The 27,130-nt window shown below is 38.8% G+C and overlaps 3 protein-coding genes across 12 annotated transcripts in view; all 3 read left to right on the plus strand.

Annotated features, from left to right (window-relative positions):
• Positions 1–293: 293 nt before the first annotated feature.
• Positions 294–2,260, plus strand: rpl31 (ribosomal protein L31). Of its 2 annotated transcripts, none has more exons than XM_008427200.1 (5): positions 294–384; positions 842–945; positions 1,309–1,434; positions 1,993–2,105; positions 2,189–2,260. In XM_008427200.1, the coding sequence occupies exons 2-5, from the start codon at positions 842–844 to the stop codon at positions 2,218–2,220; spliced, it is 375 nt and encodes a 124-aa protein (XP_008425422.1). In that variant the 5' UTR covers positions 294–384; the 3' UTR covers positions 2,221–2,260. The 2 variants fall into 2 exon arrangements, with proteins under 2 accessions (XP_008425422.1, XP_008425413.1); XM_008427191.2 differs by lacking the exon at positions 294–384 and adding an exon at positions 409–472.
• A 1,159-nt stretch (positions 2,261–3,419) lies between these two features.
• chst10 (carbohydrate sulfotransferase 10) lies at positions 3,420–6,010 on the plus strand. Its single transcript, XM_008427179.2, has 6 exons — positions 3,420–3,715; positions 4,012–4,149; positions 4,546–4,652; positions 4,779–5,004; positions 5,104–5,209; positions 5,367–6,010. Exons 2-6 carry the CDS (start codon positions 4,056–4,058, stop codon positions 5,917–5,919), a joined length of 1,086 nt encoding a protein of 361 aa, XP_008425401.2. The 5' UTR covers positions 3,420–3,715; positions 4,012–4,055; the 3' UTR covers positions 5,920–6,010.
• A 4,175-nt stretch (positions 6,011–10,185) lies between these two features.
• The window catches only part of LOC103475444 (mitogen-activated protein kinase kinase kinase kinase 4), a 36,441-nt gene continuing 19,496 nt past the window's right edge, over positions 10,186–27,130 (plus strand). For all 9 annotated transcript variants that reach the window (XM_008427053.2, XM_008427125.2, XM_008427167.2 and 6 more), the window contains exons 1-3: positions 10,186–10,467; positions 10,801–10,866; positions 24,162–24,218. In XM_008427053.2, the coding sequence (XP_008425275.1) occupies positions 10,411–10,467; positions 10,801–10,866; positions 24,162–24,218 (180 nt within the window). In that variant the 5' untranslated portion in view covers positions 10,186–10,410. The remainder of the gene's footprint in view (positions 10,468–10,800; positions 10,867–24,161; positions 24,219–27,130) is intronic.

Here is a 27,130-nt window from a genome sequence, read left to right on the forward strand (position 1 = left end):
ATGATACAAGTCTAAGTCTGGAAAGCAGAACTGTTTTTCTCGGAAATACAAAGGTTCTGGAAAAAATAAGTGCCTCGGTCATCCTTCCACAAAGGGAAACCGGTAAGTTCTAGCAGCAAAAGTCCTTGTTTGTTTTCGGGTTATTAAATTTGTAAATTATAATTGATTTATTTCCTTAACTTTAAGTAGTTGTTTCAAATATTTTTTATATGTGTTTATCAATGTCATTATTTGCCAAAAAATGTAGTTGACTCTAAAGCATTGGGAACCACTATTCATCTATCTGTTTCTAGTGCATTTTATATCCAACGGACCCATTTCCTTCAACCACTCCGCTCTGATTTTGGTCCGTCCTTCCGACTTCCGCCTCAGCTAAGAGCCGAGGTGAGTACGTTTATCGGGATCAAAACCTTCTACAATCCATCATCATCCTCTGTTTTAAAAGGAATAAAATTACGCTTTAGCATTATAAGTATGTATATAAGGACACTATAAAAGGTCACATTGTGTTTTAGATAGTTTAACGTATGATTTGGTAGTTAAAACGATGAGATGCAGCAGGGGATCGGGAGATGTGGCTTCAGCTAGCGTGGCTAATCTAAGTACARTTACTCTGTTTTAGAAACAGAATTGGTCCTTTATTAAATTATTTTTATTGCATTTTCAGCTTATATAAACTAATTTGTATATTATTTGTAATAATGTCATAGTTTGCCAAATTAATGCTAACGCGGCGGTTTTCTGTAAGATAGATGCTAGTTGAGGTTGAAGCTGCTTTGTAGTTTTAGCACTTGTTCCAAAAGCAACTAAATCGGTACTGTAATATATTAATGTTCTCCAGATGGCCCCAACCAAGAAAGGAGAGAAAAAGAAGGGGCGTTCAGCCATTAACGAGGTGGTGACCAGAGAGTACACCATCAATATCCACAAGCGCATTCATGGAGTGTGAGTACTGCAGGAAAAACAAAATATTTTATGCGTAGTCCATTTGGGAAGCTTCTGTTTAATTTGTAAAATCTTTATTATCAAGCCTGTCCTAATTTTTTTAACATTAGGACAGGTCAAAATACTAAAATGTATTGACTCCTAAATATTTTTGTTGTTAGAAATTCAATAAAAATCAAAACGGGCTAAAACGTGTTTTTCTGTCTCTGTTTATGCAGATTTCCATCACCGTTTAATATTCTTGATTGTACATAAAGAGCAAAAAGTTATAAACTGCAAATGGTCGTGTAAACAATCCGACAATGTGTGAATTTCATTTCGTCCTCCTTTCTGCTGTTAATGTGACTGAAATGTCTCGTGCAGGGGTTTCAAGAAGAGGGCTCCCCGTGCCATCAACGAGATCCGCAAGTTCGCCATGAAGGAGATGGGAACTCCTGATGTCCGCATCGACACTCGCCTTAACAAGGCGGTGTGGAGCAAGGGGATCAGGTCAGTCTGTCTGTCTGATTTCCACTAATAAACAAAAAAGAAATTAATAAGCTTAAGATCAAGAAAAACATTATTTGAATTTCCCCTTTTTTTGTTGTTGTTGTTGTTGAAATGCATGATRGTGCAGGAGGCTCTGGCCTTATGTAATATGAAATCGCACCTAAATCATAGTTTCATTTTGGCTGCTCTCTATCCACTAATGTGTGCAATGTGTTTAAAAGCTTTACATTAATATTTCTTTTTGTGGTTGGGATCATTGGAAAATATTGGACGAATTTTAACTCAAATTGGTGACAATTGTACTACACACATAGTGATCTGAATCTGCTACCTTTATAGCTCCAAATATTGTTTTTGTGCTTTCTGGAATTGATACATTGTGCTGTAGAAATTATTATTTTTTGCTGATTTAATTGGGCTGTTGGTTCTGATGAAAAATGAAGATGTCAACAAAACTGAACTTGGACGTAGCGGTGCAAACAGATGATGAGGTTTTATTCCAGCTTGTTTGGCACTTGAAGCAGCTGTTGAGTCGCCTTCTCCTGATGTGTTGTGCAGGAACGTGCCGTACAGGATGCGCGTACGGCTGTCCAGGAAGCGTAACGAGGATGAGGACTCTCCCAACAAACTCTACACCCTGGTCACATACGTTCCTGTCACCACATGCAAAGGTAAAATCCTCAGGCCGCTGGCTCTGAAGCGTCCGTACAAGCAATATAGATGTTTAATCATTTGTTTCTCCTTTTTCCAACAGGTCTGCAGACTGTCAACGTTGATGAAAATTAAATTTGTGGAATAAATGAAAAATAAAAAATAGAAAAAGCTTGTCTTTGTCTTTTTGTTTAGCTCATTCTTGTCACTTATTTGTTCCCATAAGGAACATGGTGAAAATGGCCAGATGCATTTCTTTATGAAAATGACCTGAAAGTTACAGACTGAACTTTCTCAAATCTCATGTTGCAACCATGAAATTCTAAATGTATTTTACTAGAGTTTTGTCAGGCCAATACAAATGAGAGCATGATGGGAAGTAAGACATTTTCTTCTGTATATATTTATAGGAAAAGTAGTTTCCAACTAAAGATTTGAAAATTGATCTAAAGAATATGTTTAATAGTCATTTCTTGTGGAAATTTTATCATAGTTCAGTGAAAAATATGCCAAAACAGGCATTTATTTTGTATATGTTTTAACCAAAAGTTAGTAAGAGTTTTGATTAAATATGGAAAACAAAAAGTCAAATTTTGGATTTTAATCAAATAATTCTGAGAGAACAGACAGCATTCTGACTATTAAAGATGGAATCATTCTTTTTGTTCCACAAGTGGGAAATTTAGGCTGTCAAGATGACAGACAGTGGACAGAACAAGAGAAACAGAGAAAACATACAAGCTAGACTGAAATATATGAAAATATTAAATAGAAAAATACAGATGTGTATATATATATATAAATATACATAAATATTCAATTATATCTTAAATCGAAAGTTTACATTTTCAAGTGAGAAGCTGGAAATAAAAGCTGATCCTGTCACATCAGTTTGGGAATCAAGGGTCAGTCATCCGCAGACTGCACTGCAAAAACACTAAATCTTACCAAGTATTTTTGGTCTAATTTCTAGTGCAAATATCTTAGTAAACTTCAAATAAGACAAACTAATGTACACATAACTTTTTAGCAAGATATAGAGGCTTGTTTTAAGTAAACAATTTCTTAATAGTCATGAAAATGTACTTGTTCCATTGGCAGATTATTTCACTTATAACAAATGTTCCCCATGTTATAAGTTAATTTATTTGGCGATGTAACTAGTACTTTTTCATCAATATTAAGGAATTATTTACTTAAAACAAGCTTCTGCATCTTTCCTGAAAAAGTTACTTTAGTTTGTCTTATTAGACGTTTACTGAGATATTTGCACTAGAAATTAGACCAAAAATACTTGGTAAGATTTTGTCTTTTTGCGGTGTACAGAACGAAAATGTTTCTAAGCCTTTTAAAAAAATAATTTAGGTTCCTTGAATATTTATCCATCTATCGACTTTATCTCCACAGCTTGTCACATGAACGCATTCATTCAAGTCTCAGCATTTAGAACAAGAAAAACAGGGGACGCCAAATCTAGGGTGCAGTGACGCGGTCCCGTCGCCGGGAGGAGCTGTTCATTTTGCCTGCACTTGGATCGGATGGAGTGAAAAACACATTAGCTTCGATAGCAACGGCTAACGTTTACTCCTTATTTAGCTTAGCTATGCGTTCTCTATAAGTCAACATAAAGGTAAGAGGAAATGCTTTACTGGCTTACTATCTGCATTGTCACCTTTTATGAACCTCGCAGAGATAAACTAAGAGATCTGCGGGATGTCAGGGACGAGCAGGCGTGGCTTGCTAACTGGCTAGATACCTAGCTAGCCAATTAAAGCATTTTTATATAAACTACTGGAGCTTCAAATGCTAATATTTTATAGAAATTTGTACAACCCAGTGATTTTCTCAATGACACCTCTGAATCTTCTTTCACATGGTGGCTTCATGTTTTAGGCATCTCATTTTGCATGTTGTAAACCTATCCAGGTGCGAGCTTCTGCTTTCCATGGCCGTGGGCTGATGTGCACACCATGCGGCACCAGTGGCTGCTCCTCGGGGCTTGTGGCTGGGTCCTGCTCGTCCTCATGTTTGTCAGTAAATTCATTAGCTTTAAAACTATTGAAGGTAAGATACCGGTCATCGGTGCTATATCTTCATGCAACACTGTTCATTTCAGAAGCTTATCAGTCACAGAGAGTGGTTACTGTAATTAAAGCTAAAGATTGTCAAAAGAAATATTAGATGTGCAACATTTTGTTCATTCTACCTTTGCTTTTCAAGCAAATTTTTTAAACTCTTCTATTTACTTCTTTTTTTTCAACTACCTTTTGTGTTAAAATACAAAACTTTAGTGATAAGACTCCAATATATATTTTCTTTCAATACTGATGTTTGGGCTGTTTTTTGGTAATGAGGGCACACTTTGGTATTAGAAATATTTCAGGACAATAAACAAATTATTTATTTCATTTTATTCTGTGTGTTTAGAAGTCAGATTAACATTTGTTTGTGCTTTCCCAGGTTACAAGAAGCGACCTGCTCAAAGTTGGACTGTGGGAAATACAAAGGTGGCGAAACCGGCATCTGTGCCGAGCACATTAAAGCAAAATCAAACGCCATCACATCAGGTGAGAAATTCATTTCAGATATTTTTTTATTTATTTTTATTTATTTTTACCTCTTTCCTATTCACATAAAAAGTTGCTGTGAAATCCAGTCCATCAGTCATGGCAGTTCTTGTGTGATTGTCTCAGCCCTCAGTTGCGGCCACTGCGTCTGACTGGCAGGCGGTCTCCGAGAGCCGAATCGAGCATCTTTCAGCTGTGTGCAAGAACAGCAGCCTGAGGAATTTAACTCATGTCTCGATCAGCAAGTTCGTCCTCGACCGCATCTTTGTCTGCGACAAACGCCAGATCTTGTTCTGCCAGACGCCTAAAGTGGGGAACACACAGTGGAAGAAGGTGCTCATTGTGCTCAATGGTGAGTACGGGATGGACCGATGCACATTTTACTGGAGTTGCAGTGGGAATTTGCAAGGATGAAGCTTAGAAAGTTTCTGATTTGTCTTGGCTGCTGCAGGAGGTTTTCCCAGCGTGGAAGAAATCCCAGAAAACCTCGTTCACGACCACGACAAAAACGGCCTGCCCCGCCTGTCGTCATTCTCCCCTCAGGAAATAACTGAAAGGTTGGTTTTGTTTATTGTGTGTAAATGACGTACTGCAGACAATCTTTTTTCTTTTTTCTTACCCTGCAAGTGCAATGGATCAAATTTCATGAAATTTAACATGCTTCGTTGGAGTTTTTCAAATTAACTTGTTAATCCTTGCTGTCTGCCTCACCAGATTGAACTCTTACTTTAAGTTCTTCATCGTGAGAGATCCCTTCGAGCGCCTCATTTCGGCGTTCAAGGACAAGTTCGTGAAGAACCCGCGCTTCGAGCCCTGGTACAAGCATGACATCGCGCCGGCCATCATCCGCAAATACCGCAAGGTCCACCGCGAGAGCGACCTGGCCACCTCCGGCCTGCACTTCGAGGACTTCGTCCGTTATCTGGCAGACGCCGAGGGCCGCCGGCGGATGGACCGGCAGTTCGGGGAGCACATCATCCACTGGGTGACGTACGCGGAGCTGTGCGCGCCATGCGAGATAAACTACAGCGTGGTCGGGCACCACGAGACCCTGGAGCACGACGCGCCGTTCATCCTGAGAGCGGCCGGCATCCACCAGCTGGTGTCGTACCCGGCCATTCCTCCGGGCATCACGCGCTACAATAGGACCAAGGTGGAGCACTACTTCTCAGGGATCAGTAAGCGGGACATCAGGCGTCTCTATGCACGATACCAAGGTGACTTCCAGCTGTTTGGTTACCCGACGCCAGAGTTTTTACTGAACTGAATGGGAAAACTGAACTAGGGTGCTGGATTTTAGCATCCTTGCTGCCATAGGAAGAGCAGACTTTAAAATAAATTGTTTACTTTTACTCCCATGCTTTTGTTGGAATAATTGGTGTGAGCTGTGTTGAATTATCATTTTACTGAAGGAAAGTAGTCAATATAATAATTAATGAGAGGTATAAATTAAACGAAGAACACATTTAATGGTTTTATATTTAATAATCATGTTTGACTTCTTATCTGTTATACAGGCATATAGTCCTGTAAATGTAGCTATATTGTTGCACTGTTTGGATCTCCTGATTCAGGGATTCGTTATGGATGATGCTGCAGGTGCATCTCAGTAAATTAGAATACCATTGAAGGGGCAGTATTGTGTCAAATTGACTTTTTTTTTTTTTTTTTTAGCTTTACATCGTGTTATAATGTTATTCCCTCATCAAAAACATACCAGGAGTGTTGCCTTGATTATTTAATGCATGTTTGAAAAACTCTTCAGTCTCACAAAAAAAAAAACACAAAACTGCCCGTTTAAAAGTTTATTTCAGTTGAACCATGTGTACTATGTAGATTAATTAAACAAATTGAATAATTTTTGCTAAACTATTTAAACTCCTTGGTGATGTTTTGAGATGCGCCTGCGCAGCTGCAGATCCTGTTCTGTTACAATTGAAGGTCCTCTTTGAAGAACAAACTGAGCACTTGTGGTTTTTCATTAAGGTTTTTATGACTTATCGAACAGCATTAACTTTTTTACATTTTTATAATAATGAAATATAATAACAAGGCAAACAAATGTCTTGTCAAGGAAAAAAAAAAAACTTGCGTAAGGTTAATATAGGTGTAATAATAATGAACTGAAAAACTGACTCCCTTTGCGCCGACACTGAATTTTGAAAGCTACTTTTTTTTTCTACAAGAAGTGTAACACTTAAATGTTCTTAACATGACTTGCAATTAAACATTTTTATTAAATGTTGATATTTATATTAGGAATTTGGTGACGGGTGGCTGCAAGGTTTAAAGCATTATTGGCTCCCTGTGGGTAGTTGTGTTTCAGAGACCGGGTTTAAAATAAAGGTGTAAAATACCTGTGTGGTGGTTTCCATTTGTTGTGCTTTTGAATTTTGTGCAAACAATTTAAAGGGACGCACGACAAACCTTGTATATCTGCTTTGGATTCACTTTTGACATTTCAGTAGTGGTTTAAACCCAAAGAAACTGTGATGTCTTTGTTTCCTTTCTGTTATCCCAACAACTTGCTGTAACAAAAAAAGCACAAAAAAAGCAAAGTGGACAACTTGAAGAAGCAATTTCTGCCTAATAAATATGACACGCTAGCATCTTAGGTATTGCATAGAATAACCCAATCTTAAAAAAAAAAAGATCGAAACAGCGACGTCATGATCAACTTTGGATGCAGTGATACCAAACATCCACGAGGTGGCGGTAAAAACTTGAATTAACAGTGACACAAGCTTTGAACTCCAATGAACCCTTGATCTAAATGCCACCACAWTGCCAATATTGCGGTGAAATATTGGATTAATAAATGTCACCTGTTGTGTGTCCAAAACAAACATGCCAGATATAAGATAACAGTAATCACATCAACACCAGGAACAGAGTTTACATTTATTATCTGCTGAATGTTCGCGTTTGGTTCTGGTATCTTTTTTTTTAGACTTTACTAAGCGTTAGTCATGTTTTACACTGTTATGTATAACGGTCTAAAACAAATATTGAATGTTTCCCCATTTTGTCATGTTTCAGTCACAAGCTACATTGTGTTTGAATTGGAATTTATGATGCAGACAACACAAAAAGTGCTTAATTGTGAAGCAGGAGGAAATTATGCAAACTTAAGCTAATTTTTAGTGCAAAAATCAGCCAGATTGTACGTAGAACGTACGTAGAACATCTGTGAACATGTAAAAGAAGCAGAATAGTGGTTTTTGAGGACTGAAGTTGCAGTTCTCTGTGTCTAAATCATTCAATTGCGACACTGATTATATGTTTTGGGTCTCTGACCTTAGGAAGGGAAACCTCCACCCCAGTCTCGAGTGGGATGGAGGATGTTAAGGTTAAAGTAAAGTATTTGGTATCCACAACACAGAGTGTATGTTGTGACATACTCTTTCCATGTTCCGATGATGGATTGGACGATGCTCAGCAAGTGGTTGAAAGCTCGGGTGGTTAATTGTAAATATATAAATGCATGTCACACTTTTCAGATTTTCTTTCACTTTACATTTACAAACTACTTTGTGTTTGTCTACTAAATAAAATACATTGAATGAAAAGTTCTCTGCATTTTCTCCCTCAGCTTTGTTGCTTTCCCCCCAGCCTGCCCAACTGGTTCCTCCTGTCTTTTTATTTGCATGTCTTGGTAAAGTTTGTTCAAGCAACAGATTGTCTTTCTCTGTTTGGACCTTTCACTGTACTGTGGCGGTAATTAACTGACATCCTGCCTTTTGCTTTTGCTTTGTTAGAAAGCATTCAGAGCATGACGGCGTGTAGCGCACTTAAAGGATTTATGACTATTGGTGCAGCTGCAGAATGGCTTGAGATAAAGACGCAGAGCCGTAATTGAACTACATCAACGGACTGAGTGAGGTTTGCAGAAATTACAGCTTTTAGTACAATTGACTCACCTGCAAAACTACTGATTTTTAACTTGTTTACTATTAAGATAGTAATCAGTTCTGGAAATTATTGTAGCAAAAAAAAAATCCTTTTTTATTTTTCTCCTAAAGCTCTCCGGTATGCCAACTGTCCAGACATCACATAACATCCCCTCCTGATTCTGCTCATCTGCCACACCCATACCAGTGTGAACATTTTAGGTCAATGTGCACACACGTCCAGGCCGGCGTCTGCCCTCGTCTCACCTGTCTGCCCACTGAGGTGCTTTGTGTAAACACCAGTGCGCGGGCTGATGTCTGTTGGACAGTTCAGGCAGGAATTGTGTGTTATCATCACTGTATCCACGCTCACTGAGGACAGACCCAGCCCTAATCTCTCTGTGTGCAGCCAACCGGCTTCCTGTGTTTGAGGGATTCTCTTCTAAATCAGCGTGAAGCCAGAGGAAAGCAGACAGAAGAGAAGAGAAGCTCTGCTGGGGTAGCTTCACCTTCAGCATAAAAGAAAGACAGATAGAGTTCCTGATGTCACCGTGACACAATAAAAGAGGAAAAATACATTGCTACGTAGGAAAATAACAATAGATTGGTTGAAAATCAATCCAATATTACTGTAGATTCACATCCTTTTATATATATATATATATACATTTTTTTTTTTACAAGCATTAATAATAAAGTTGCAAAGAGATATAAAACCGTAGATAGCTGAGCCTGAGAAATGAGAGGCAAAAAAAGTATTCATATTGGACATGTGTCATATATTAAAATGATAAATCACCCAAACACAAGAAGAAAATGGGCAAAATCATGTGTAAAGTGTGGTTTAATATAAAGAATAGAGTTTTTTTTAATGGTGTTATCATGAACAGATGAACACAAAGAGAGCAAGAGGGAGTAAAAGCACATATTTATGAAAAAACATATCTGAGCATATAATTGAACAAAACAAACAGGGAAACGAGAAAAATATATATATAAAGAAATAGCCCAAAACAATATCAGAACACTCACAAAGATGCATTTGAGTTTTTATGGATTATGGTAAAATACCAATCTGATTAAAGTAATAAATTGTTTTGAAGAGGCAGGAAGCTGAAAAAATTGCTCAAAATTATTTGATATAAGCAACTCTCAAACTGCAAAATACATAAATAAAGAAATACATTTGAAAAAAAATGAAAGAAAGTCAAAACATCCAAAATGTACAGACTTTTTTTTTTCAAAGATTTATATTTTGCTTCTTTATGTGGTGACTACTTTCTACTTACTTTATTCAATAGACCATTTTTTCCGATCTCATAGTGACTTGATTTTTCTCAAATTTCTCAAATATACACAAAGATTCTCTACATGAACTGAATTGTAACTGCTTGAAAAAAGCAACAAATAACAGGCATAAATGATTATTTGAGGTATTTGTACGTACATAACCTGTTTATTTTCTATTTTGATTGAGGAAAAAGCAACAAAATGCCCAGATGTCTATATGCTTATCTATACAGTTTCCATACATATATTACATGTAATAAATGTTATCTTTTATGAACATTATTTTGGGGAGGACAGATTAGATGCTTTTATTTTGAAACGGCCCAGCGGAAGTCAGACAATGACTACTAGCTTGACCACAGCAGCGAGGCAGCAGCAGCAGCAGCAGCACACAGGGAGCCCGCTGCCACCTCAACATGGAGTAGCTGGAGCCGAGCGCCTACTGCCGAAGAGCGGATTCCTTTGACGGGAATACCCGGCGCTATATATTTAATTTATCTGCCAAGAAAAACACTCGCAAATGATACAGCGGCCATATTTAGTAGAGTCACAGGGAAGCCCGGCTTTTATTTGAAAAGATGGCGAACGACTCTCCAGCTAAAAGTCTGGTAGACATAGACTTGGCTTCATTGCGGGTGAGTGCTGGGGACCCGAGACGATGTTTTTCCTGCTCTTTTTTTACCTCTTCTTTATTTCACATTTCTCTGTAAAGCGTCCTCTGTTTAAAGCGCATTACATGAGCAGGTTTCAGGCTGGGTTTCGGCGTTTTTTTGCGCTAAAGATGCTTTAAAAACGAGCGCTGAGGCTCATCGAGGTGTTGCCAGTGTCTGATTTTCCTTTGTTCGAGATGCGTTTGGCATGTAGGGGAGACCAGGGCGCAACAGCTGGCGGACACCGGACAATGTTATCAGTTTTAAGATGTAGCAGCGCTTGTTATTGAACCACCCTGTCCTTTTTCTCTACTGCAGGATCCGGCTGGGATATTTGAGCTGGTGGAGGTAGTTGGAAATGGCACCTATGGACAAGTATACAAGGTTGGTTGGAGGCATGGCCTGTCCTGTTTTCATCTAATCTGTTTTTTCTGTTTTAAACTCTTAAGAACAAAGGAAGGGACATTGAGGCTGGATGGTGGATGGTTAGGTTGGACCACATGGTGGGAGAACGAGCAGCGCTTTCCCTCTGGTGTTATTGTTGAGGGTTGGCCTGGGAGGTGAGGGTTAATGGCTGAATCAGACCATGTAAACTCTGATGCTTCACCCATCTTGCATCAACGAAAGAGTAGATAAGAAACCCTCGCCTTAATGTAGGCAAAATCTCCAGGAGTCATGTCACAAACTAACAGAGCATTAAAAGACTTAAAATCGTGCCAAGATCATGTAGATGCAACATCCTGGGGTGAAACATGATTTATACTTGAACAGTAGATTGATCAGATTATGAAATTTGAACTTTAGAAGTTATATTGGCTCGCCATATATGTGTATCTAAAGACTTTGTTTCTAGAACATTTAGATGTTCTGGGAAAATTTATATATATTAGAAAAAAAACATTTTTCAGTGATCAATGTTGCTGGAACAGAAATGATGAATTCAAGTTTTTCCTGCATCTGGTTTAACTGCATGCCATATTGTCATGACAACTTCCTCCTACATTATCGCATATTTGATCTTTTCCTGATATCAAGCAGTTATCAGTGAGAATTGTGACACTGCAGCCTACAAACCTGTCTGTAAGAACCATGTAATTGTGGATTTTTTTTGTGTGTGTTCCAAGTAACAAATGTTCGCAGGTCAACGCACAGCGTTGCAAAGAAAATGGATTTCCACTTCAGGATTTCAGAAAATACAAAAGCGCGCTGAAACAAAACGGCAGATTTTTCTTTATATGTGTGGTGTTGATGACATAAGAGGCACAAGAATCAAGCTCATCAGCTGGGATTGGAAAAACAACATGGCGGAGCAACGTTTGACTGATTTTTGTATCCAGATGCTGAAGTTGGATTTGACCAGAATAACCTTTTGTTTTCACTATGTGGTTTWAAATCTAACAAAATGGAGGAATAGAAAGATTAGCCCCGCTTATGTATCAAAGCACATGTTTATAACCGTTTTTCTAATTTATTTCAAACTCTRAAAGTGCACTGTAGCACCTGCTGTTTGGTGAATCTCTGGGTTTTTACCTTGCAGGTTTAAACCAGAGTTTGACTCAAACCATCTCCCAGCTRGGATTGTCTTCAGAACTGTTCATTTTTCCAGTTTGAATGCTTYCATCTGATTTGGTTTCTGTACAAATTCACCCCAAAACGGCACCTCTGCATGCAGTCTTAACTTGTAGCTTCCTCTGTTGTGTTGGCATGGCAATGGCGTGGGTGGCGCAACAGGTGCACGCAAGGTGGGGTCAGYTGGGTCATTACAAATCTGCCTGTATCACCTTTGGCAGCGGCAGCATGTGATTCATCAGTGCTTGAACGTCATCTCAATGGACAGTTGCTCAAGATCTTTAATGATGAAAATCAGTCTGCATTGGTCAAGAACTGTTTTAATCGYTGCCAAATATTCTTCAAATCCWTTCTGTGTTCCCTTATACGGYTCAAACACACTGATGCAACGATACAAAATAAAAGTGAAGAACTTTGACGGAGAAATTTGATTTTAAAAAACTCACAAATAAGGAGAATATGCTATAAGGAATGATAAACAATGGGATCTGTCTTTTGGATGCCTGTTTTTCTCTCAATTCAATCATTTAAAAAACATGTCAGTAACTGAAAAACTATATACAAAGTCAGTTTTTTTAATTTTTAAACTAAAGTCTGGTCAACAAAACCAAGAAAGTTAGACTTTTTMCTGATTTGGTGACTAATTCCGTTTCTCTTGTCCATCTGCACTCGGTGTTGCATTTCCATGCCTTAAACTACCATTGCTTACTGCTGAAAGACATCGCCAAGCAGGAATGGAGGCAGACGGATTCATCTTTCTGTGCATGTTTGTTTTTTTTTTTTTTTTCTTTTTCTTCTTGCAGCTGGATTACTAAATGGCATTACCCAGCAGATATGTCCAGTTCAAAGCGTGGCATTGCTGGTAAATGCTGTTTTGTGCAAGCTCTCAGCAGTGCTCCAGTGACCTGCATTCAGTCGCTCCAGCATAATAAACTCCCAGTCTCTCCCCTCCTTGAAATTGCACTCATGTGACTACTTGGAAGTCAACTCTTTCAATATGGATCCTTCCATGTTATCTTCCCACCACATGCTTTTAAACTCAACATATCATGGGAAAGGGAATTAGAGCCTCTCCCTCTCCCTCTCCCTCTCCCTTTTTTTTTTTTTTTGACCATTTAATCTCTTTCTACATTCAGCGTTCGGCGCTAATTCTATTTGCGAACGCCGCCATGTGAGAATGGAGCTCACAGTTGTCAGATTAGCTCGCAGTTGACACAAAAGATGTAGTAGTTGCAGGCAGCCTGCACGAGATAAGCCCAAACTGTCTCCAGTGAAGTCGCTGCCAAGTGCTGGGGCTCTGCCGCAGCGGCTTCCTGTCGATCGGCTGTCGATTAGCGAACTGGCCGGAGGGATGTGGCGTTCGCGACTGAGAGAGGAGCAGCTGTCCGGCTCCAGACAGGAACCCACAAAGCTCGGCTTGTCTCTGCRGGCCGTTTGAGTCTCTTGCTCCGTCAGTCGCTGAGGTCTGTAGAAAGGAGGCGTTTGTCTGCAGCGTTTCAAAGTCCAACCGACTGAATAATCACAACAGGCTCCTCTCTAACTGAAAACTGGGAGGAGTTTTGTCCTCCCTCTGAGGCCTTTTCTGCTTTGTCCACTGCTTGGTCACACTTTGCAAGCCCTCTTTYYCCCCCAGATTTGTTTTTTTTGTCACAATGTGTTCGAGCTTCTTCTTTCTGGGACTTGTTCTGAATTCGTCAGGCATTCATCATAGTWAAGTTCTTGTAATAATTTTGATTCATTGTCATGACAAGCTCCCATTAATGATGTCTAAGATCCTCAAAAGTATCAGTATTGCCAGGATTGTTACTTCAATGAAAGCAACAGTAAATTTGAAAATATAACTATAACAGTTGCCACACTGGTGGCTACCTACTTTAGTCCTTCAGAATAAAATCACTTGAATAGAACCTGACGGACAACCTGAAGTAGGCTAGACCTCCAATAGCAACACATAATACTTTAGTCTAAAGGAATTTAAGATCAGTTTGGTTATAAGGTCACGTCTAAAGGGCAGCACACATCTGCAGCGTTTCTCGACCCCGTTTTAATTTAGTCTTAATGGCCGACGCTTAAAGCGATCCTTTTCAAACGTACTATTCAAGAAGATGAAAGCTACTGAATAAAACATGAATGCCACTCCAACCCTACTCCCATAGCTGCTACTCTTCTGCACCGCTTCCGTAGTTCTTCTTCTGTTGTTGTTTTTATGGCACCGATTGCAGTGGAAGAAAAATAATTTAAAGTGGTGGTGAGAAATCTGGTTTAGGAGAAAATGTAAAGAAGGAATACAAAGCTCATGTTTTAAAGATCTGCAAAAGACTCGCATAGTAAAAATTAATAAGTAATTTCGGTTCCAYATGGAAGACTGACATCTGCTGACATAAATTGATAAAGGCATTTAAAAAAATTCACTGATCTGACGTGGGTCAACATCCAGAAGTTAAAAAATATATTGACAAGATTTCATAGCCACTTCAAATTCTAAAATGTGCATCCATTTTAGAATAAAGTGCACAAACTCTGCTTTCGTATTTCTGCAAAACTGGCTATAAACAAGAACACAGAAATCTGTGAAGTTATCATGACTTAACACTGTAAAAACGAAGGAAGAAGCTGATTTCCTGGTCTTGAAATGCCATGTAAATGTTTTCGTGGCCACGCTGTGCTCCTGTCTCTCTAAACCTGCTCGGTCTGTCAGGCCATCGCCCCTGGAGAGGTGCCAGATTACAGTCAGCTTCTGAAAACACAGCAAAGCAGTTTTTCCCCCCTCTGTTTTTTTGACAGACAGCCTTAATGAAAATTGCTTTAGGGTTAAAAAGCGCACTTTAAATCACATATGTTGGTTTGGACAGTTAGCTGATTGGTATGTAAGCCGACRGAGATTAATTTGAGTTCAGGTTTTGCATTAATAAGCTTACAAACTAATATTTAAGTTGTTTTCTAATCGGACTGCGATYTGCTCCCTTGGTTACACAAGATTATCTGATGTCATCCTGACTATACATGTATCTGTCGACACTTYTATCATGTGTAAACTATCCAGTTGTCTGGAAGTTACATTTCATACTCTCTTCCATTAGTCACCGTATTTCCAAATATTTGACCTCGGTGTTTTTACATGCTCGTGTGTTAGACAAAGAGCTTCTTACTAAGCTCTCCCTGCTTATCAGTGGCACTGACCGACAGAGTGTACCAAGTCTGGGGCCCCTCTTTAGATATCATGACTCGAAAGAAGGAAAAAATGACCCAAGATAAGCCCRAGAGCGAAACACGATCCTTGAATTGCAAATGGTATGCAGAGAAGATTCTCTCTGCTGTACAGAATCACCGTATATAGTCACGCCTGAGCCCATGGCGCCCATGCCGACCTGTGTGGGGTGTGCCAACTCCTGTGCCCTGTTGTTTTCACACTTCTCCTGCGTTTAGAAAATTAACATCAGAATGCCYAGTTTCAGAAGAATAGAAACAAATCTCGTTTTCTGCAGATCTCTGGTTAAATCTGRAGAAGCTTGTTCTGAATCTCTGCAGCTTTATTGCTTGTGTGGTCCATCTTTTCCYTTTGTTTACTCTGCCGATCCGAAGTGGCAGCCTCACCCCTGCCCTCAGAATCAGACAGTCGTCCTCAGGGGGGGKGGGGGGGGCAAGCTCTGCCTGATGGGCACAAAGGCTCTGAGCTGCTGCTGAACCTATCCTTCAATCTGTTTAAAGGCCTCCCAACCATATGGGCTGTCTGATACTTGTTTTGTACCACAGGGCTGTCAGTGGTTGGAGCAAATTTTGTATTTATTTCCAATTTGAGCAAGCTTACAATGTAGTTTGCATAATAAGCATGGGGAAAAAGTTGTTGTTTCCTGTCCTTTTGTGTAAATGTTGGTTCATCCAGCTGTTCACAAGTCCTTCTGATTGATTATCCATCTTCTGCTCATCTATCCACACTCTGTCAGACTATCTGGGTGTCAATAGTTTGACTTGTGTTGGTTATGAAAGTCCATCCAGTTGTCAATCTTTGTTGTCCCTCCATCCTTCTGGACATCTATCAGATTCTCCAGAAGGATATCAATCAATCTGTTCCTCTATCCATCGTCTCTGTCCCTCCAGTTGTTTATAATCAGTCCATCTATCTGTCTACCCCATTCAAYGTTCATTTCTCTGTTCTATTTTAATAGTTCAAACACCAAATTGATCATATCATGCACAGTGTAAACTTTCTTGGCAGAAGCTAACAATCACAGTCTTCCTTATTTCTGCACTTAGGATTACAGCCAATCCACATCAAGGAAARTGAATGGTTCTCCTGAATTGGCTGCTTAATATAAAACCTCAACCAATATCTACATAAAAATCTGGGACTAGGTGAATTTTCCACGAATAATTTGGAGTTAAATTCAGAAGAAAAATCTGCAAATAAGTGGGGTTTCAGAGTTTGACGGTACGGTTAGGGTATATTTTGAAAAAAATTAATTGTATCCATTGCGATTATCTAACTTTTCTACTGTCAACTTCAGCCTCTTGGTCACTAAAATCGACATCAAATTGGAGCATTAAAGACAAAACCAGATCATGTGAAAGGCCAATAATAGCCTATAAATGGCAAGCAGAGAGTAACCTACCAAATATGGTGCCTAAGCAGTCTACTGTGATTACACTCTTGCACACACTGAAACTGCAATTTCAGTGTAGAGCAAACATGTTTGGGCTTTCTAATGCCTGAAGCATCCAGTGAAGTTGCGTTAGTGCTGGGGGTGGTAGATGTCACCAGACTGGAGGTTAATCCTCATCGACCCCTCTGCAGCTGCATGCAGTATTTCCACACACAGCCCTGAAAGTCATGCCTTTTTCAGCAGTTTGTAGAAGTGTCCGAAAGATACAAGAACTTCGTCAATAGGGAAGTATTGATTCCACCAGTTGTCAATTAGCGGTCAAGTTCAGGTAGTGGGGCATTCTAACTAGGATTCAATAGGATACAAGAGAAGATTTGCTGTATTTTACAATGCAAAGACAAATTACATGTTGAATTGATCTTTATTACTCACTAATGCGTTTGGTATTGGTGACCGTTGTGTTGCAAAGTGGGGGTCTAGAGGCCTTTACTGAACCCAGCAGCTCGCCTTGCCTGCTTGCCTAATTAATTTTTGCTGAATAGAGCTCAGTTGTAAAGATCCTGGCTGCTGATTGACTGCGGAGGCTTTAGGTCAGAATACKGGGGTGTTGGCTGGCTTGCGTACGCTGCAACCAGGCCTGGTGTCTTGTGTTAGAACTACTTTACTCTTTCTGCTGCCCACATTCCTCATTATTGCAGGATTGTATCTGATCTCRTTCTTTTTCTTCTTGTGACATGTGAAACACTGAGAGAAACTCCTCTCGTTTGCACCCTGCACACTGTGTATCCCTTTTGTCCTCKTCGCCCCCACAGTGACCCTTCTTCCTAATTGGTGTCACAAGACGTAGCGTGTCACCTGACGGGTCACTCTGCCCGAACAGAGCTCTCTGTGTTTGTCTGTGTGTACATGCTACTGTCCCATTKAGACGCCTCATTGCCAAAGTGAACTCGCGAGGTGGTGGGAGAGGAGATGCTCCTCTTCTGCCCAGAGAGGGAAACTCTTCTGTCAGCAAAGTTGGATGTTGCGAGAGGAGTAAAACCTTTGTAAAATGTCAAGGTTCCTGCTCAGTCTTCCGGGTCAGGCTTTGAATCTGATTAGTCTAATTTTTTGAAGATTTAGTTTGGACTTTGAAATAGGTCTAATGACAAAATTTAAATAATAGAAGAAAAATTTCTTAATATTACCAGAAAAAAAGTTTCAATATTTGGGGAATGATGTAATTTTTGAGAACTCAAACGCTAAAAAAAMCCMCAACTTAATTCAAGCTTTTTTCCCCTGCTATTTTCTCATCATTTTAAGACATTCTTCTGGTAAAATTGTGTTTTTATTCTGCTTATGTTATTGCTGTATTAGACAAATTCTTGTCTAATTAGCCCCCCGTCATACAACTCAAAGTAAGTATGACTGAAATAAGCCATTTTTTGACAATATATATTTTTTTCATTTGTAATTTCTTTTTTAGAAAAGAGGGAGAAAAAAATCAGATCTGATATGGAAAAATAAAATCCATTTTTATTTTTAAKCTGTATCGCCCAGTCCTTATATGAAGTCTGATTTAAGTCTTAAGCCTTAAAAAATGTTAATCAGAATGAAAATTACCAAGCTTATTTTAATTTATCATGTAATAATTGCTTATTGCCACTTAAACCTGTAAATAACCAAGAACACATATTTGACATCGACTTTTTTTTCWGCTTTTTTTCATAGTTGTTTTTATTTTTTGCTGGCACCCTGATTGTTGCTAATATGCTGTAAATTCAAGATGCCGAAGGACGACACCATGAATCTTCTCGACAGCAAGCTGCTGCAATGCAATCAATCGATCAATCRGATCAATCGCCCTCTTGTTCTGGTTCTTTCCCAGTCGTCTATATGTCTGTTTGCTCATTACATCCAACTGTTCTTCTGGTCTCATGGCGCTGTCATCCTTCCCCTCTGTGCCTCCTTATCGCTGGCTCTGTGTCTTCAGGGAGGCAGTCTGTGAGAACTGGGTCAGTGTGATGTATGAGGCAGCAGAGAGASAGTGAAAGAAAAAAAAAAAAAACTCTGTCAGATCCAGCGACAAGCACGGACTCGTGTGTTTCTACCTGCTGTGGCCTGATCATTTCTCTCCTCCGGATTTATTTGATGCATGTTGGAAAAGCCGTAGGCAGAGGTGCGAGTGTGGGTGAACGATCTGAAAATAGATACGTCAACTTTCCAAAGGCAGATGGATGCTGCGAGTTGAATCCCACCTACTTGCTCTTAAAGTTTAAAGTGTCACCTTAGATGTTCATGCAAGCCCCTTTTAGCAGTACCCTTCTGGAGAATTCAAATTAAATAAAAAAAAATAAAGGAAAATTAAATATTGTCGTAAATCGTAACCAAGTATCTTCGAAGAGGCGTTGTTAATGGTGATGCTGTGGATAAGAGGATTCTCCAGTAGCAGTTAGTCTTGCAACAAATATGAAAAAGCCTCTGACTGAAGACTGTTATGATGGTTTCATGCAAACAACTCAATTTCTGAGAGCAGAGAGCTTATTCCACAGTAACATGTCCTGGATGACGGCATCAATTGTTGGCAAACRCTRCTAATCAACCTCATTTGCTTTTGCTGCTCCAYATTAAATCTCTGGTAGTATTRTTGGAGAGACACGAGAGTAGGGAATATGATCCTTTCCCATTGGGATCGATGKCTTGAACGTCCTCCTCACTCCTCCTCTCATCCGACAGTTCTGTCCTCAAACAACAACAAATAATGTTTGAACAAACAATGTTTTCCACCTGCTCGAAAATCATTTAGCTAAAAGTTTGAAGTCTTGAAGCAGGACCGAGAAAACTGATGAGCATGAAACATTCTGCATGGTTAAGACAAACTAGTTGTTTCCCAGCACCCATTTTCAACGATTATATTTTATGCGTCTACCTTACAAATTTGCCATTAGTTCTCTCATGGTGAAACAATCCAGACACAGCGTCTGTTTTCTTCTAAAATAACTGGAAAGTTCATATTCTCCAAGACATTCATGTCAGCAGCTTTATTTTAGAGCAGCCTTATCGCCGTCCGAGTGCTGAGTGAGATTTCTCCCCAAATTTAATGACTGGGCTCTCATAGAAGAGGGTAGATTCCCTTTTTTTTCTGTCTTTTTAGCTAATATCTTTGGCTCTTAAGACTCTAAGCCATTCAGTGGTCTATTGCTGAGCTGGAGAGAGGCCAGCAGCACATCTGGCCATGGTTAAGAGGAGCTATGATTGAGGGAGTAGAGATGGAGGCCAGGGAGGGCTGAGTGATAACTTAGTGCCTCAGATAACCCTCTCCACAGCCACGCCTTGCTTTCTGCTTCAAGAGGCTCTTCAGTGCCTAATAGCAGGGCTCTGACGAATCTCTGGTGATTCTAAAAGCTAATACAGCATCGTGAAATAGCATTAGCCCCCTTTCAGATTTCTTGTTTACCTTTTTTGTGCAAATATTAATATAAAAAATACCCTGAATGCGTAAACACAAATGAGTAAAGGCAAAAGCAGTTTATTACTGCGACACTTCTGAAATCACAAAATGTTGCTTGATTGATTTAGCCATACTTTTTTAGAAAAGAGTTCAGTTTTAATTGACACACCCAAGACTGAGTAATCAAAATGTTGTATCATCAAAAATATATTGTAAATGGTTCTTGTCTGATAACTTGAAGTAGGTTAAATCACATGCCAAACTAGGACTGAAATGATTAATTGTGATTAATCAATTACTGACATAATCGTCAACTAATTTAGTAATTGATTAATCATTAGCTGAAGTGTACAGACTTGAAAAAGTAAATTTTCTGAGAAAACCCCAACATATTCAGAGCAATACTTGAGCCAAAGTTTAAAAAAAACTTTTACATACCTTTTGCAAAACATACTTTTTGCATTTAAGATTAAAAAAAACAACCCTGTTTTAGCCAAAACTTAAGCTCTAGCTTCACCCAGTTCAGATCTACTATTGGAACTCTTCTTATTGCATTTTAGATTAAAATATTTATTTTTCATATGTAAAAAATAAAAATACATTTTCATTTGCATCTTTTAATATTGCTCTAATATTTTATAAAAAAAAAGTGGTTCAGTAAAAAATCTGGAGACTTTTCCTTTTTTTAAATCAGAACAACCGATGAATTAATTACTAATATAATCATTGACTGCAGCTCTACTTAAAAGTAAAAAGAAAAAAAAATACATAAGGCAATTTCTTAGGCTTCAGCTCTCCAGTGAGCCATTAACCACAACTAGTGAAAACATGTGACAGTGGTGAACCTCCCCAGGGTCTGGACGATTTGTTTCTTCAGTATATTCCCACAGATTGCCATTGCAACACTGAGTAGCCGGCTGCTGTGTCTTATCATTTGTGTACTCCCACTCCCAAATAAGTTTTCCTTGCAGACATTCCTCCATGATTTCACAACACAACATGCTTTAATTTTTGATCGACTTATCATTTAAGCCTGTCGGAGTTCCCATGTCCCGTCTTTGATGGCAGACGGTGGTAAAGTACTGTGTGAAATACATGTTTTTAGTGCTAATTGTGCCATGTTCGGACTACAACCAGACCCATATTCATGCAGAGGCTCTTACTTTAAACAAAAACATGTAATTAACTTTAGTTACTCAATCGTTTGGATTTGGGTTGCAGCAGAGGGGATGACACCGATGTTAATCAGCACTGACATGAAATTAGTCGGCTTTGTTGACCAACTCTATTAAAGCAGGCTGCAGCTGCATGACTCACAGCTTCAAGATTATGTCACTCATACCAATGATTGCAATTTTTTTCAGGAAACTATTATTTTTCTTTTTGTGTTAATGGACATATCAGTATTCTTTCTTTCGGTAATACAAGGCTATTGACATGTTAACAACCTGCTGACATGTATTAATATGTCAATATGCTAACATATTGACAAGTTTGCTCTCTGTTTTGATGGGACCTGTTGATATTTTGATGTGTATCACTCTCACTTTGAGYTTCATTACACTGGGAGAAATTTCACTTAAAATAGTTTGGAGCCAAGAGTCATTTGATGCAGAAAATACTATGCATGAACTTAAAAAAWTTTTTCAAAACCTTCTAGAAAAAATAGCCTGAGTTTTAAAAAATTAGCTGCACTAACAAAACAAACTGGACAAAGAATGAAACAACATAATTCAAGTAAAATTTGTTTAGGGACTCGACCAGAATCTATAAACCGTATCTGTCAAATCTGGTCAGACTATTTCTACAGGTTATTTAGGTTTTATGATTAGCTTACTGATGGTGTATTTAAACTGATTATCTACCAAGGCAACCTCAATTTATTCTAGCTGATTTACTGTTGATTTCTTGTGCACTATGGCTCTAACTTCAAAGCAGCCAGATGGTTTAATCTATTACAGGGACAACAAATAAATGCGGGATGAAAAGGATTTTTTTTTCCTAACATTAAGCATGACTGTAAAGTGGACTATTTCGTCATACGTTGCACTAATGAAGTGTAACCACCCAGTTGCTTTGTGGCATCAGAGCAATAACCTTGAGGATCGGATAGCCGTCCCAGATGCTAGAAATCATTTGGAAACGTTATGTGACCATAAATACTTCAGTTTCACGGAGGCGGGATTGTTGGGAGGGAGAAAGGGAGACGAACATCCTGACATCCATTCCAAGGCACAGATTTTAGCTACTAGGAATGAGCCCACTTGAACAGACATTTTTTTTGCTAAGCTGTCTACAGCTTTGCGTAGTAAAATATTTGAAATTTTACAAGTTTAATAAAAATAAAATGATCATTATTAAAAACATTTTTAATGTTTTTACATTGCGTATGAAACATCAGAGGTTGCAATCAAATGCATCAGATCTGAGGGATTTGGCCTTCAGCAGTCACCATGTGTTGAAATCAAATTGAGATTTTCTCATCCTGCAGATGCCAGATGTCAACCATAACCCTTGCGTGATTGGCTGATTTGTCATTAAATACTCTTACTAGATTGGTCACTTGTTGAATATGTATTGAATGCATATATAAAATCTGCTTTAATTGATAAAACCTTTGACAATGGTTCCTTATTCATGGCAAAAAGATGAATCTGGTGGTTTATTCAATGTTCATTCATTGAATTATGTAGGAAAGCTAAAGTTCTTTACAAAGATGTTTTCAAAAATACAGTATTGGAATTACAATGATTTCAAACTATTGCTCGTGTTTGACTTTTTGATCAGCTCAAYGGGATTTTTTTCTTTTTATGTGAGGTTAATAGACCTCCTTTTTATTAAATATTTTTTTTATTTCTACCTAAACAGACAAAAGTAATACATATTGAATTATTGCTCAATAGTTAAATTATAATTGGAAAATATTTTATACATAAATGCAAATTCTTTCACACTAAATCACAACTCTCAAAACAATCCGTTTCATTTTAGAAGTTGCTGAACGTTTTGAATTTGAAGAGCATTTTTAATTTTTATTCATCTGAAATACACATAACTTTTTTGTTTGTTTGTTTGTTTCTCACAACAACGGTGATGCTGGGGCTGGTTACTCACTCCAATATGTGTGGAGTGTCATGCTGTATCACTCCAGTGTCGTCTCTAAGATGAGGGGAATACCGATGTGACCAGCTCCCAGAAATGTCCCGTGTTTTATCTCCTCCCAGGGTTCGGTAAAGGAGGGGGCTGATGTAAAGAGCCCTCTATTTCTGTCCTTTGTTTATGTAAGGAGTGGCAGCAGGGTGCTGGGAGAACAGAGAAGTCTGGGAATGTTGGACTCATACACTCATATCTAGGGCACTGTTGGGCTTTAGCTGGGAGATTTGATATCAGTAGGGATTGCCATGTAAAACAACTGATTGCAGCACTTCAATAGACACCTATAGTCTGCGTCTTATTTTTTGGTGGAACAGCAGAAAATGTTTCTGCTAACTGTATTATCTTTTTTTTGTAATTCTTTGAAAATGTTTGACCAAAACTCATCTCCTTTAAATTCTTTTCAACATGTTTTGTCGTAAATATACAACTCGGTGGTATAAAGACAAATGAAGATGCATATTTTTTTATTTTAAGTTCTCTTGATGCCTAGCTGAGCTGGGGGTATCAAAAAAATGAGCAGCAACTTATTTCTAAACAGTTTTTTAATGTGCAAAGCTTTGCTGGATTACGGGAAAATTTTTAATTGCAATTTTTGTGTATTGGAATAATGCATTTTTAAAGAAAGCTTTAACTTTTTCTTTTTCTCATAAATTTACAACTTTTAAACATCAGAGAATATCTGGGATTTTACTTGTGAAAACTTTTGCAAAAATGTAGATTTTTTTTGGGTGGGAGGAGAAATATACTCATCCTTGGCCAGTTTATTTTTTTTACTTCAATATCTGCAACGGCTGTAATACCTCATTTTCATCCAGGGTCTCAGAGTGAAAGATGAACAATGAAGCTGTTTTTACAAAACTTTTAAGTGTTCAGTTTTATTTGACAGAAATCTCACATTTTTACTTTTGTTGTTTTACTCTCTTCAGGGACGACATGTCAAGACTGGACAGCTGGCTGCCATCAAAGTCATGGATGTCACAGAGGTAAGACTCAACAGGACCCATTGAATCCCCCTCATTTTCGTCCTCCGTCCCACAGCCTCAATGATCCCTGCTGTGATCAGCACTACTCTGTCAAAAGTTATGATCCGACTCCACGAGGCCCTGACTTTCCACCTGCCACGCCTTGCTTGAGTCGGCAGAGCGATGAATCAGAAATCTGCTCGACTGATAATCGCATCCGGTTAAGGAAAATGTTACCCAACCTCCACCTGGACTTTCTGACTACTCTGTAGGAGTGCCTTTCATGGTGTGTTGTAACCTAAGGCCAACAATGCTGCTTTTAAAATGAAGCTCATCTGTCACGTAAAGCAGAAGGCATGGTTCTGGCATCTCTTGACACCAGCTGATACCAGTTGTGTAGGTTCAGAACAAGTATGAACAGGTGAGTGTTCCCAGACGGTGATCATAAAAATGACATGCATTGATTATTTTCTTTTCCGTGATTAATTTATTGACTCATCATGTTCTAACATGATGAAACTATCTTGTGGACCTCACATGGTGATTTTATAAACTGTAGTCCTTATTTACAACTTTGTTTTTCTAAATATTACGCTATATATGCGTGATGTATGTTTAGAAATGTGGAGTTTTAAAGATTTAAAACTTGATGTATTTTTAGCTGGTCCATCTTCAAGTCTGGGGTCAAGCTGACCCAATTTCTCATTGCTGCTCCACATTCTTAAATCAGCCATTTAGCCCAAGAGCTAAAAACAGATGACTCTGAAAAATAGTGAAAGAACACTCTCTTGAAAAATAATGAGACACAATATGAAGTAGTTTGTACTTTTTTTGTTATAAAATTCCTAACTGGCATTGTTGTCTGTTTTACCCGTTTGGTCCTGATTGTATGTTTCGAAGGGTAATTTTGTTTTCGTCAGACTTTAACATCCGTTTTTTTTGTTTTGGTTGTTTTGTGTGTTTATTTTAGATATTTAAAATGTCTTAATTTCAGTTCATTTTAGTATTTATGGCTAGGGCCTAATTGAAACCCAAAATTAGAATAGAGAATAACATCAATAAAAAGGAATATATTGTGCAATATGTTCTTTTTAGTGAGCCAAAACAAGAGGTGGACGATTGATTTGTTTTTAAGCTCTTCCTTTTGCCTACATCTCCCAGAATGCCGTGGAGTTCAGTGAATATTCTATACATGGAAAGCCCCATCAGACATATTGATCATGTGTCTATAGTGATTATGTATTGTTATTGACTTGTCCAGCCCTAGGCTGAAATGATGCCAGTTATTGGTTGTTGCAGCTTGGCATAGAGGTGATTACATGCTAATTAATTAACTGTGAGTTTGCCCAAGAAAGATGGTTTTCATTCTAATGCTGACAAGAAAGAACAAATCACTTTGACTGCTTAAAAGGCAGTGAAGTTGCAGGATATTTTTCTGGATGCTTTTATTTAGCTTCAGTTGTCTGAGCTGGTACCAGATAAATGCCATCTTCAGAGAGCGTCGCTCTATTGTTCCTCGTCGTTCGACCACAGCGTCTCCGCCTGCATTTTCCTCCTGCAGACACATCGCCATGCGAGTTTCTTTCTTCCCCCTCGCCATGTGACTTGTGGCAGCGGGGCTTTCGCAGCCGGGGGTGTGATAATTCAACAGCTGCGCGGCAGCACAGAGGGAAGGGATGGGGAGCGGAGAGGGGGGAGCGGCGAGGGTCTCGCTCGGCAGAAACGCTTACGTCAACTCAAACGAGTCATGCAGCAGTATGGCCGCCTGCATAGATGCTCATCTGCCATTTTGCTACAGCTGACAAAGACTTGCGGAAAGAAGTCGTGTCTGCGCGGATCATTGCTTTTATTTTGCTTTTATTCACTTTTCAAATGTAAAAACCATCACAGTTCAGCCTCCTCCACCCCCTCCACTCTTCGCTTTTGCTTTTTAAGAGGGGTCATGTACACATACAGCAAAGCACTCACAGGCTGCTCTCTGCATGTGTTCAATTAGTGTGTCATCATTAATCAGTGTCAAGTTGCTGTTGGGTGAAAGCAACGAGTTTACACTGTTTTTATGAAGAGTTGGTAGTGGAGGTTATTAGTACAAAAGGTCATTTCCTGCGGAGATTAACTGCAGCATTAATATGGAATTAGCTTCATCGCTGCTAAAAACAACAAACTTCGACGCTGCATTCTTTATATGATGCATCATTCTTCTTCTTTGTTCCATTTCCTGCTGATTTATCACTCCCCCCGTTCTTGTAATCCTTCACTCATCATGTTTCAGGTAGATATTCACATCAGTATTCTCAGCTTTCAGCTCCGTGGAGCCTCTGATCAGGATAAAAGCAGCTAAAAAACTGTCATACATATTTCACAGATGTAACCGTCAATCTGTTTAACTTGCTACGTGAGTCACTCATGCGTCATTAATTCCCAAACAAAGGAATCATTTGCCTGGTGACAAAAACGTCTGCCTTGTTCTCAGAGCAGCGTGGTTCTCCTAGATATAGAAAACGATGAAAAAACGCTCGTCCAGGGAGCCGGTAGTGAAGCTTAACCTTGCTGTTTTCACAGAGCTCAACATTTTGATAAGGATTCCTAGGACTCTGGTCTGGAATTTGATTTGAGTGTTTCCAGATCTGGTTAAATATGGAAAATGAGGAAGTACTGAGAAAATATTTATATTTTGAGACGTTCATTCCACTGCCTAAGAGTTGTCCTTCCTTTCTTTACTTCCTTTTTTCTTTATTTTGTTTCTTGACACAAGGCTATTCCTTTCTTTCCCCTTTATCCTTACTGCTTCCTTACTTCTTTTATCCCCTACCCTAATTCCTATTTTCTACCCTTCCTACTTTCCTTCCTTCCTTTTCTTCCCTCTCCTTCTTCCCTTCCTCATTTCCTTCTTTCCTTCTTTATTCCTTTCCTTTATTCCTTATTTCTTCTCT

The sequence above is a fragment of the Poecilia reticulata genome, linkage group LG2 (genome assembly GCF_000633615.1).
Source record: "Poecilia reticulata strain Guanapo linkage group LG2, Guppy_female_1.0+MT, whole genome shotgun sequence".
In the NCBI taxonomy this organism is placed as follows: domain Eukaryota; kingdom Metazoa; phylum Chordata; class Actinopteri; order Cyprinodontiformes; family Poeciliidae; genus Poecilia; species Poecilia reticulata.

Coding starts and splice junctions, on each gene's coding strand:
- rpl31 (XM_008427200.1), top strand. CDS start 842: ATGGCCCCAACCAAGAAAGGAGAGAAAAAGAAGGGGCGTTCAGCCATT. Junction 1,435..1,992: donor GTGTGGAGCAAGGGGATCAG/GTCAGTCTGTCT, acceptor TGTGTTGTGCAG/GAACGTGCCGTACAGGATGC. Junction 2,106..2,188: donor TCCTGTCACCACATGCAAAG/GTAAAATCCTCA, acceptor TTTTTCCAACAG/GTCTGCAGACTGTCAACGTT.
- chst10 (XM_008427179.2), top strand. CDS start 4,056: ATGCGGCACCAGTGGCTGCTCCTCGGGGCTTGTGGCTGGGTCCTGCTC. Junction 4,150..4,545: donor TAGCTTTAAAACTATTGAAG/GTAAGATACCGG, acceptor GTGCTTTCCCAG/GTTACAAGAAGCGACCTGCT. Junction 4,653..4,778: donor ATCAAACGCCATCACATCAG/GTGAGAAATTCA, acceptor TGATTGTCTCAG/CCCTCAGTTGCGGCCACTGC.